Source organism: Spea bombifrons, chromosome 8, assembly GCF_027358695.1.
Source record: "Spea bombifrons isolate aSpeBom1 chromosome 8, aSpeBom1.2.pri, whole genome shotgun sequence".
Taxonomy (NCBI): Eukaryota; Metazoa; Chordata; class Amphibia; order Anura; family Pelobatidae; genus Spea; species Spea bombifrons.
This window is the reverse complement of record NC_071094.1, coordinates 33,353,498-33,364,990: the sequence shown is the minus strand read 5'-3', so window position 1 is coordinate 33,364,990 and position 11,493 is coordinate 33,353,498. Positions and strand designations below refer to the sequence as shown.

The 11,493-nt window shown below is 39.5% G+C and overlaps 1 protein-coding gene across 1 annotated transcript; it reads left to right on the top strand.

The window, feature by feature from the left end:
- Nucleotides 1-1,318: 1,318 nt before the first annotated feature.
- Nucleotides 1,319-11,332, top strand: FHL1 (four and a half LIM domains 1). The gene is made up of 6 exons (XM_053474243.1): nt 1,319-1,459; nt 8,041-8,222; nt 8,947-9,121; nt 9,621-9,790; nt 9,974-10,160; nt 10,311-11,332. The coding sequence occupies exons 1-6, from the start codon at nt 1,438-1,440 to the stop codon at nt 10,463-10,465; spliced, it is 891 nt and encodes a 296-aa protein (XP_053330218.1). The 5' UTR covers nt 1,319-1,437; the 3' UTR covers nt 10,466-11,332.
- Nucleotides 11,333-11,493: the final 161 nt, after the last annotated feature.

The window sequence follows — 11,493 nt, the reverse complement described above, 5'->3', positions numbered from 1 at the left end:
CCTGTTTTTGGTATAGAAATTACTAAACAATACCTTTTCATTAATTTCTTACAGGGACGCAGTTCACATGTCCTCATCCTGAATATCTGTCCCCTGTGTCAAACATATACTGTGAAAACTCTTAACGGGACACTCTGGGCCATCATATGCATTTTAATAAATGCATGGGGGAATTCTGTAAAACCCCCATATTTGCCCTTTTCCCCATCCCCTCGTTATTTTCCGTGCAGGAGATTGGCTGAAAACATGAACAAGTTGTCAGGGACGTAAAATACTGTAAAATAATGTAAAATACATCAGTATTTGGGGACATTCAGTGCCGTCCACCATCCCCTAGAGCTTAAACCCATCATATTCTATGCGAGCAGATGTTTAGTAGTAATGATCTGCACGGTGCACTATATAGCATGGAGCAGGCAGACAGTATAGACCCGTATTTATAATAATATAGCATGGAGCAGGCAGACAGTACAGACCAGTATTTATAATAATATAGCATGGAGCAGGCAGACACTATAGACCCGTATTTATAATAATATAGTATGGAGCAGGCAGACAGTACAGACCAGTATTTATAATAATATAGCATGGAGCAGACAGACAGTATAGACCCGTATTTATAATAATATAGCATGGAACAGGCAGACAGTATAGACCCGTATTTATAATAATATAGCATGGAGCAGGCAGACAGTATAGACCCGTATTTCTAATAATATAGCATGGAGCAGGCAGACAGTATAGACCCGTATTTCTAATAATATAGCATGGAGCAGGCAGACAGTATAGACCCGTATTTATAATAATATAGCATGGAGCAGGCAGACAGTATAGATCCGTATTTATAATAATATAGCATGGAGCAGGCAGACAGTATAGACCCGTATTTATAATAATATAGTATGGAGCAGGCAGACAGTATAGACCCGTATTTATAATAATATAGCATGGAGCAGGCAGACAGTATAGACCCGTATTTATAATAATATAGTATGGAGCAGGCAGACAGTATAGACCCGTATTATATTTATATATATAATAATATAGTACGGTGATGTTCTGAGGACTGACGTATACTTTCCATTGATAAACGAAGCAGACTTTGATCTTTGAGTGGGATATTAGGTTTCGCTCGGGGATCGGACTCCTCCGCTCCTGCATTTGCCGGGAAGCTAAATTAGAAATCGGAGTAGATGTTTGGGCATTTTGTGTGTACACTTTTTTTTTTTTTTTTTGGACCTTATTCTTCTCCCATAAGATAACCAAAAATGGTCTTGTTTTTCAAGTGGGATTAAACACGAAATCCCCCGAGAGGGGTGTGAACGCTCGCCCGTGTCTCCTTATTAATAGCCTCCAGTAAATGGACGCTATCAAACGATTTGGTATCAGCTACGAACACAGCTCTTGGTTAAGTGGGACTCTGAATATTCTGCTACAATGGCTTTTGAGAGACACTCAGGTAAATGGTAGCCACTATTACTACAATAGGATAAGAATATATTCAACCATTTGCCACGGGGCTAGCTTTTATTTCTAAATCGTTACTGATGTATGGCGAACGTGGCACTTCTATTTTTATTATATAAAGCAATATACATTCATAACTAATACTCACTGGGGCTTATTTACTAAATGGCACTAAAGGACGAGTGTGTGTGAGATTAACCTCTTAATTTCATGGGACTAACTATTCATTATGAAGGGTTATCCCTATCAAGTAAATGATGGCTATTCACCATCTAACCTGATTTCTTGCACTGTTACACACTTTTTAATAAAACTAAACAAATTGCAAATGTTTTCATAAAGAAAATGGTATTATTTTGCTGTGTTCGATTTTGTTGTTTTCACGTATGCGTTTACATTTAAATGTATTATTTGCCAGAATTTTTTACTTTAGCTTTTTATAGCAATCAATGTCGACCTGTAGCGTGTGCGTTTTATTTGAAGTTACATTGGACGCTCCATTTACTAGATAAAACCCCAATTGATGTGCATGTACAGAGATGTTGTGATGTTACACGGATAGAAGCTCGTAACCCTTATCGTCCCAGCTCTCGGTCTATGCACAGAATCAGTAGGCGGCTGGAAAGCAATTCGCTGTTGCAATGATAAATTAGTCTGGCTTCCAGTGATGCCCCATTGACTCGAGTGAGCTAGAGATACAATCAGGAATGATGTACTCGTGGTGTTCTCATAAGGAAGAGGTTTATACTTCTACTAAAACAGCAGTTTATAGAATAAAAAAGTTAGAAAAATTTAAATATTGGACAATTTAGGGAATATGGAAACTAGATTTAAATTTTTTTATACTGTATAATAGTTTCATCAATAACTTCTTAAATACATCAATATTTGCGTTTGGTTCTAAAACTAGGGTTTATATATATTTTTTCAATCAGGTCATCTGTCTTAAATTAGGGATTTTCCTTACAGCTTCCAAACATGAAGCTGGAGGTCACCTGCGATGGTGAATCAGTGTAGATACCAAATGATGGTTGATGGAACCACCGATGATTGTGTTCATCTTTGGTACCTTCTTCCGAGGAAGCAGAGAGAATGTGTGAGATTTCCAGCTTTCCCATCTGAGTCAAACTATAACTCGTAAGGTGTCATCATTTCCATGAAATACCTGAAAGCCTAATGAATTATTGTTCTCCACGGGAATGTTCCCAACTTCTTTGAGTTGTGCTTCCATTCACACCATCTATGTTCCTCTTCTAAGTCTAAATCAGTCTTGTTTTTAGTACTTTTCTTCCATTTTAGGAAATATCCTACCTTAAATTGTTATGTCTTTGAAGGTTAAAAGAAATAGTAAAGGTCAATACCATGAAGTTCCATCGTAGGATAAAAATATTTCCATTATTATATGATAAACGGTCATTGAAGGAGTCATTAGCAACGCTGAGCTGTTGTCTGGGCTACAAGCTGAATAGCAAACACATTACAGTAGAATTCTTCTGATATGGAGCGGATGAACGTGGTTTGGTAAACGTCGGGGACAAGCGCCTCGTAGCTCATACATTGTTTATCCTGCATCTGTCACTTTCTTTCCAGATATCATTTGACAGGCAGAGAGCGGCTCGCAGGCAGCCGGCCAGATCTCTGTTTGGTTGAGTTTGTTATTAGGATCCAGAGAGACATCAGAGTCAGAGTCAGAGTCATATCATTCCTTTGTGCTCTGATGACTCATATGCCTAAAATAACTTTATTTGATATTATCATGGTGTCATTAGCGTTTGTAGTTTCCTGAATTGTCATGGAAATATGGAATTTGATGGCAGATAAGAACCATTCGGCCCGTCTAATCTGCCTGTTTTCCCCTGATGTAAAGACTCAGACTTTAATCAGTCCTTTGCCTCGTCTTAGATTCAGGATAGATTTATGCCTATCCCATGCATGTTTAAATTTCATTACTGTATTAACCTTTACCACCTCTGCTGGAAGGCTGTTCCACTTAGCTACCTCCCTCTCAGTAAATGAAAATCTCTTTACATTACATCTAAGCTTCCCACCTTCAGATTTTAACATTATGACCTCCTTTGAGATATGATTTCGTCTTGCACTTTGTTAAATCCCTAGATGTATTTAAATAGCCCTTAGCCCTCAATGCGTGATGTTTTATAAATGGCAGAACAGAAAGTTAGATTTAGTCCAATGACGCGACTAACATTACTTCTGGCAGAAGAGCAGATGGGGTGCAGGTGCTAAGGCTTTCCTTGGAAAGGGTCCATGTTGTGCGGGAACCATTTCCGTTGCGACGGGATATGGCCAAAAAACCAAGGTGTGGGATGTTCTCATGTCTACCCAACTATCAAAGTCAGCTATTATCACATACTGGATACCTAATGTCTCTCAAAGTCAGCTATTATCACATACTGGATACCTAATGTCTATCAAAGGGAGCTATTATCACATACTGGATACCTAATGTCTATCAAAGTCAGCTATTATCACATACTGGATACCTAATGTCTCTCAAAGTCAGCTATTATCACATACTGGATACCTAATGTCTATCAAAGTCAGCTATTATCACATACTGGATACCTAATGTCTATCAAAGGCAGCTATTATCACATACTGGATACCTAATGTCTATCAAAGTCAGCTATAATCACATACTGTATACCTAATGTCTATCAAAGTCAGCTATTATCACATCCTGGATACCTAATGTCTATCAAAGAGAGCTATTATCACATACTGGATACCTAATGTCTATCAAAGGCAGCTATTATCACATACTGGATACCTAATGTCCATCAAAGGCAGCTATTATCACATACTGGATACCTAATGTCTATCAAAGGCAGCTATTATCACATACTGGATACCTAATGTCCATCAAAGGCAGCTATTATCACATACTGGATACCTAATGTCTATCAAAAGGAGCTATTATCACATCCTGGATACCTAATGTCTATCAAAGAGAGCTATTATCACATACTGGATACCTAATGTCTATCAAAGGCAGCTATTATCACATACTGGATACCTAATGTCCATCAAAGGCAGCTATTATCACATACTGGATACCTAATGTCTATCAAAGGCAGCTATTATCACATACTGGATACCTAATGTCCATCAAAGGCAGCTATTATCACATACTGGATACCTAATGTCTATCAAAAGGAGCTATTATCACATCCTGGATACCTAATGTCTCTCAAAGGAGGATATAGAACTTATCGCTTTCATTTTTACTTTCCTCTTCGCTCTGTGAAATCAAAAATAATTCCCTTAAAATTCATTTTTCCCACATATTCATTTTTTTAGGTCAGTACCCAACAGAAGTATAAAAATATATAAAATGCATTTTAAGCCAAACATCCACGAAACAATCACTGAGCTGATTTAAATATAACATATTTAAATTTTATAATTGGCCGGAATCATTTGCCAATCTTAGTTGTTTAACCGTTTATTAGAGCCCATCAGTCACATTACATGTTAGATACCAGAGACGCGACAATGTACATCCTTACAACGAGTTTCATACAACGATCCTAACCCCACATGGCCACAAGCGACAAAGTATTTTAGTGAGATGTTAATCTGAGGAGTCATAAAGAGCAAGGCTTCCTTCAATTGACCCGGCCTGCAGAAGATGCCTTCACAACAAGATGGCTTTTGGCACGTCTAAGCTTTTAGCCATTCACACCGACAGCTGCGGGCAAATATCAGCTGCAACGCCTGTGCTGGCTCCGGCTGCGAATACCGCAAGCACCACTTGTTTAATATTGACATTAATAAAGGTTACAGCAACACGTTGCCTTCGACCTTTAACTCCTCCGTTGGCGGATCTGCCAGCATCTGTTGGTGGATTTGCTTGCTTTATTTAGTAAGCGGTGACAAGTAGTTATTTTGCCAGTTTAAGGAGCAAGGTCAAGGTTAACATAACTGGGGAGATCTGGCCAAAGCAGTCAAGTTCCAGAACATTTTTAAATCTGGATTTGAGGGATTGTTCCCAATATGATTATAGATTATACTGAATTCTAATGGCACAACACAGGGTCACTTCGGTCTCTCTCATAGGGGCCATCACAGGGCCAGATGAGACTTGATTACAGAACAGTGTCAGGGATCAAATAATTTAACCCCAACAATGAAACCCATTAAAAACGATGTGATGTTACAAAATACTGTACCCTCTTTACTAGGTATCTCCATATTCTTTTTCTTTGGACTTTGGAGTATGTGCACTGCCAAAAGTTTGGGGTCACTTAGAAATGTCCTTTGGTTTTTGGAAGAAAAACAGTGGAGAAGTTAATGTTGTAAATGACTATTGTAGCTGGAAACGGCTGATTTTATTGGAATATCTTCATGGGCGTACAGAGGTCCTTTATCACTCCCATCACTCCTGTGTTCCAATGGCACGTTGTGTTTGCTGATCCAAGTTTAAGTTTAAAAGGCTAATTGATCAATAGAAATCCCCTTTGCAATTATGTTTCAGCTAGAAATGTACTCCATGTGACCCCAAACGTACCTGGGTTTAATATGTTTATGCTACGTGTTTTAGAAGATAGAATGTAGCTAAAGCATGTAGCAGTAGCGGGTGCTGCAGGCTAATCCAACATATAAGAGGATTGCTTTACCGTGCAGATGAAGAATACACATCAGCATTTCCCCTGTGGGTTTCCCCTGAGCGTTCTATGGCCATTCCAGGCAATCCCACATTCAAACCGAAATCTGATCTTTGCCCAGCGTGTACGCCTGTAACCACTAGTAGCTTATGGTGTTTGGGCTGCATCATGGCATCATGGTCCACACTCACTATGTGACGCCTTGCCAGAACTCATCTGTGTAACTCACAGTCCTAATCGACTGTATCCATGTAACAAATCACGGGCCATTGTGAGACAGACGTTACGAGCGGCCAGTTCCCATCCATGAATAGGCATAAAGGCTGACTGTTGAAACAGGAGTTACCCCTCCCAACCAAAACATGACAGTTGGCAGGTATGAAACGCAGAGTTCTAGAAAGGAACACTGGCATTTTCTGGTTGATATTTGTGCTCTCGCATTACCATTATACATAGCAGATGCTTCGTGCCTGTTTATAAACACTATAAACGGCCCAAGCAGCCCACGTAATTCTTAAGTGCAATACACATTCCTTCTCTGAAGCTGTTTAGAATTTTAAGTAAAAAAGTAAATTCAGGGCTGCAGACTAATCAACCCTTTTTACACGTAAAAAATCGGTTTCACTTAGACAAAGCATTCATTGTACTCTCTAGTACGTTAAACTAAGAAACAAATTAATAGAGCCTGTCTTGCAAAGTGTAGTAGGCTAAAAGGTTTCAAAAAACAGCACATAACGCTACGATCTAAAGAAATTAAAGAACGGATGAGAAATAAAGTCACTGCCGTCTATCACTCTGGAAATGGTCACAAAGCCATTCTTAAGGCTCTGGGACTCCAGCAAACTGCAGCGAGAGCCGTTATCTACAAACGGAGAAAACTTGGAACAGCGGTGAACCTTCCTAGGAGTGGCCGGCCAACCAAAATTCCTCCAAGAGCGCATCAACAACTTATCCAGGAGATCACAAAAGGACTCTACAATAGGAAAGAGACTGTGCAAAAATGGTATCCGTGGGAGCGTTCCAAGGAGAACACCACTGCTGACTCAAAGAACACAAAGGCTTGTCTCACATTTGCCAAAATAAACAGCTTGATGACCCCAGCACTTCTGGGATAATATTCTGTGGACTGATAAGTCAAAAGCAGAACTTTTTTTGGAAGACCTTGGGTCCCGTTAAGTCTGGGATAAAGCTAACACAGCAATTATACCAATGATCAAACACGGTGGTGGTGATGTGATGTTCTTGGGTTATTTTGTTGCTTCAGGACCTGGGCAGCTTGCCGTAACTGATGGAACCATGAAGTCCGCTCTCTACCAGAAAATCCTGAAGGAGAATGTCCATCCATCAGTTTGTGACCTTTAGCTCCACCTCAGTTGGGTTATGCAGCTGGACAATAATCCGATGCTCATAAGCAAGCCCACCTCTGATTGGCTCAAAAGAAAAAAAAATGTGGTTTTGGAGGCCGAGGCAAAGTCCCGACTTAAATCCCATTGAGATGCAGTGACAAGACCTTAAAAAGGCCGTTCATGTGGAAACCCCTCCAATGTGGCTGAACTAAAACAATTCTGCCATGAAGAGCAAATTCCTCCACAGTGATGTAGAAAACTCATTGGCCGTTATCGCAATCATTTGATTGCAGTTGTTACCACCAGTTATTAGGTTTAGGGGCAATTACTTTCTTCAACAAATAAAATGATGCAGACTTAAAAGATGCATTTTGTGTTTACTCGCATTAGGTTTTTTTTATTATATTAAAATTAGGATCTGAAACATTTAAATGTGACAAACAAGCAAAAAAAGAAGAAACCAGGATGGAGCAAATGGTTTTTCACAGCTGTGTAGCTGGACACTTTGGGAGGCAAAGAACACAAAATATGTGCAATGTTACACATTACAACACTCAAGGGAATTTCATTTGTCTTCTAACCATTTTTCTTCTTTGTAATAGGTCCACGTCACTACACTGCGGGCACCATGTCAGAACGCTTTGATTGTCACTACTGTAGAGCCCCTTTGCAAGGAAAGAAGTATGTGGAGAAGGACGGACATAACTGCTGTGTGAAGTGCTTTGAGAAGATATGTGCCAACACCTGCGCGGAGTGCAGAAAACCCATTGGTGCGGACGCCAAGGTATGAAGAACTAGTGGGGAGGATGAATGAATGAATGACACAGTGTGTGTGTGTGTGAATGTAAACATGCACGTGATATGCATTTGGATATCCTGACTCTAATATGAGACCAATGGCTCATTAAGGTCTGAGTCTTTACTGTAGGAAATTATAGTTTACTAAATGGGCCGAATGGTTGTTATTTGTTATCAGGCAGTGAAGCAAACTGTTTTCTCCCCTGTCTCTTTCGGATACTGATCAGTGCTTGCACGTGCATGGATCCAACACATCAAACATCCCCGTTCCAGGGAATGAATGTGAAAAACCAAAGGCCTAAAAAATAAACCAGCGTGTTCGATATAAGCCAACTTTTTGTTTATTTTCTCACATTAAGTAATTTTCCCAAGTTATATACCTCCATCTGGTGGAGATCAAGTGCATGAATCCGACTCAAATCATTACACAATGAACACAAGCAGTGAAAATACACATGAAGTGTACTTATGTCCTACTACAGAATCCCAACATGTGTAATACAGACTCATATTGTCCTGTACTTTTTCATGATTAATCCCCATAGATTGGTTTACGGTCTCTCAATTAACGTACATATTTTTTAGGTGGCAATAATAAATAATATAGACACATCATAAAAAAATGCATCAATATGACTATTTCTTTAATGTGTGTACACAAAAAGAAGTCGCATATATCCATTTATTCTCAAACCTCTGTCATTGAACAGGAGCTCCACTACAAGAACCGTTATTGGCATGACACCTGCTTCCGGTGCGCTAAATGCTACCATCCTCTGGCCAACGAGCAATTTATTGCTAAAGACAATAAGATCTTGTGTTCCAAGTGCACCACCCGGGAGGACTCCCTCCGATGCGGTGCATGCCACAAGCACATTACACCAGGTAACGGGGTCTCCCTGCGTTTTTCATGAGGACAACACATCTTCCAGCGCTTTAGGATACAGAAGCAGTTAAGAAGCTTTAGCTTACATCTCAGACAGCCACGTTCTGCACCTATGGCCCCCGTAGCACTTATCTTGACCTTAAACAAATCAGGTGGAGGAAACAAATCCTTGTAGCAGATTTATCCAGAGGCAGCATCTGCCCTAAAGCCAGTACCTGACCATAATGACCATTCAATGGACCTTCATGCAGCCCTTGCATTCATTCTTTATTCCAGGGCTGTTCTGAAAAGAGTAGATGTGCTGTAAATACTATGGACTTTTAGTTGAGGAAGTAAGACAGGTTTTCCTTCTATAATTACTTTGAAATGATACCATGAAGGAAAATGTATCAGTTTGACTTATCAACAGTCTTTCGATCTCCACTGAGCAAATTGTCCCCATTTGTGGTGTGAAGGGATGAGAAAAGGTTTACGATGTTTTTCCGTTTCATGTTGCAGGAGGACGCAATGTCGAATACAAGGGCAGCGCCTGGCACGAGGAATGCTTTATATGCAGCAACTGCAAGCAAGCGATAGGGACGGGGAGTTTCTTTCCCAAAGGGACGGATATCTTTTGCGTTGCCTGCCATGAACAAAAGTTTGCAAAACACTGTGTGAAGTGCAAGAATGTAAGTACTGCGTAGAAAGCATGGCTATACATGGAGAATATTAAACCACTTACTATCCATGTTTGTATTTCTATATTTTAAGACACTGGTTCGATGTTAAGCATCTGTGTTTTAAAAAAAAATGTCTACATGCAATTAAAGTTTAACTTTTTTAATTAAGCGTTTTGATGGCTTCCTCCTCAGCCTATAACGTCCGGTGGGATAACCTACCAGGACCAGCCTTGGCACGGCGATTGCTTTGTGTGTGAGACCTGCCACAAGAAGCTCGCTGGCCAGCGCTTCACCGCCGTTGAAGATGCCTACTACTGCGTTGACTGTTACAAGACTTTCGTGGCTAAGAAGTGCTCTGGATGTAACAACCCCATCACCGGTACGTCTAACATGCTGATGGCGCTGTGGGGGAAATTGTGGGCTTCTATAGTGACCCTCCAGTGACAGGGGGGGGCACTGTCATCATTTAAAGGGCCCACTTGTAATCTGTGTGCATAATTTTAAAATAATCCTTTACTTCTGCCAACAGGATTTGGAAAAGGCTCCAATGTCGTGAACTACGAAGGGCATTCTTGGCATGAGTACTGCTTCACCTGCAAGAAGTGTTCTCTCTCTCTGGCTAACAAGCGCTTTGTACGCCATAACGAGCAGATCTACTGCCCCGACTGTGCCAAGAAACTGTAAAAAGGGCATTAAACATACATGCCACTCGCTACTTTTGCCATTATGCAGTCATATTGGGAATCCATACATACATATATACAATTTACTATGCTTGTCAATGACATACAATTATTGCATGGCATTACGTGTATTCTGCACAGCAAACAAGGAATATCGCACACAAGTTTCCTTCCTATAGAAGGAGGCAGAATGAATGTTTCTTCACTAACACGTTTATATCGATACGTGTATATATACACAAACGACGCTTTATGCATGTTAAGGTTTGGTAAGGCTTTAATCTTAAGGAAGCAGTGAATAAAAAAAATAGAATATGAATACATCTAAAATTAAAGCAAAATTGCATGAAAACTTGATTGTCGTGGCGTTTATTTATGGAGTTTAATTGCGGATAAAAAGTGGAGACTTGATTGAATCATTGGAAATGACAAAAAAAAAAAATTAGAGCATATTTTGCAGAGCTTGAAGTGTTCAATGTCATCAAGAATTTAAGATCATATTTACAATAAATTTGCAAAAGAATAAATGCATGTGAAAAAACAAACTGTTCTGAAGCTTTTTTTTATTGCAGTCAATACCAATGATTATCACCGATTTCTCCACTTCTCAAACCGATCGCCCGCTTTTCCGTGGGTTAAGAAAGTGTCCTAAACAACTATAGCTGAATGTTATGCATATTAACAGAATGTTTAAATAACCACAAATCCATCATGTGAAAGAATATCACTTTTTAAAAAAGCATCGTAACAGAAAAATTGTATCTTTATAGCAATCGGTTTTCAGTTATCAGTTGCACAACACTGTTTGGTATTAAGCCTTTTAAAAAGCTGTTTCTTGTGAAATAATAAAAAAATGAGAAAAAAAGAAGATGTGTTCATGGTTCGCTAGTAGTTAAATAGTGTTGGTCGTATATTAACAAACAGTCACAAGAATCATTTTGTGCGATCTTAAAGAGCATGTGCAGCACAACTTCATATTACTAACTCCACGAAACACAAAAAAAGGGAAACATAACAGCAGGTTCTGCA

Excerpts from the sequence above, each read along its gene's own strand:
- FHL1 (XM_053474243.1), top strand. The coding sequence starts at position 1,438 with ATGGCTTTTGAGAGACACTCAG. Across the intron at positions 8,223-8,946 it reads CCATTGGTGCGGACGCCAAG|GAGCTCCACTACAAGAACCG; the intron begins GTATGAAGAACT and ends GTCATTGAACAG. Across the intron at positions 9,122-9,620 it reads CCACAAGCACATTACACCAG|GAGGACGCAATGTCGAATAC; the intron begins GTAACGGGGTCT and ends TTCATGTTGCAG.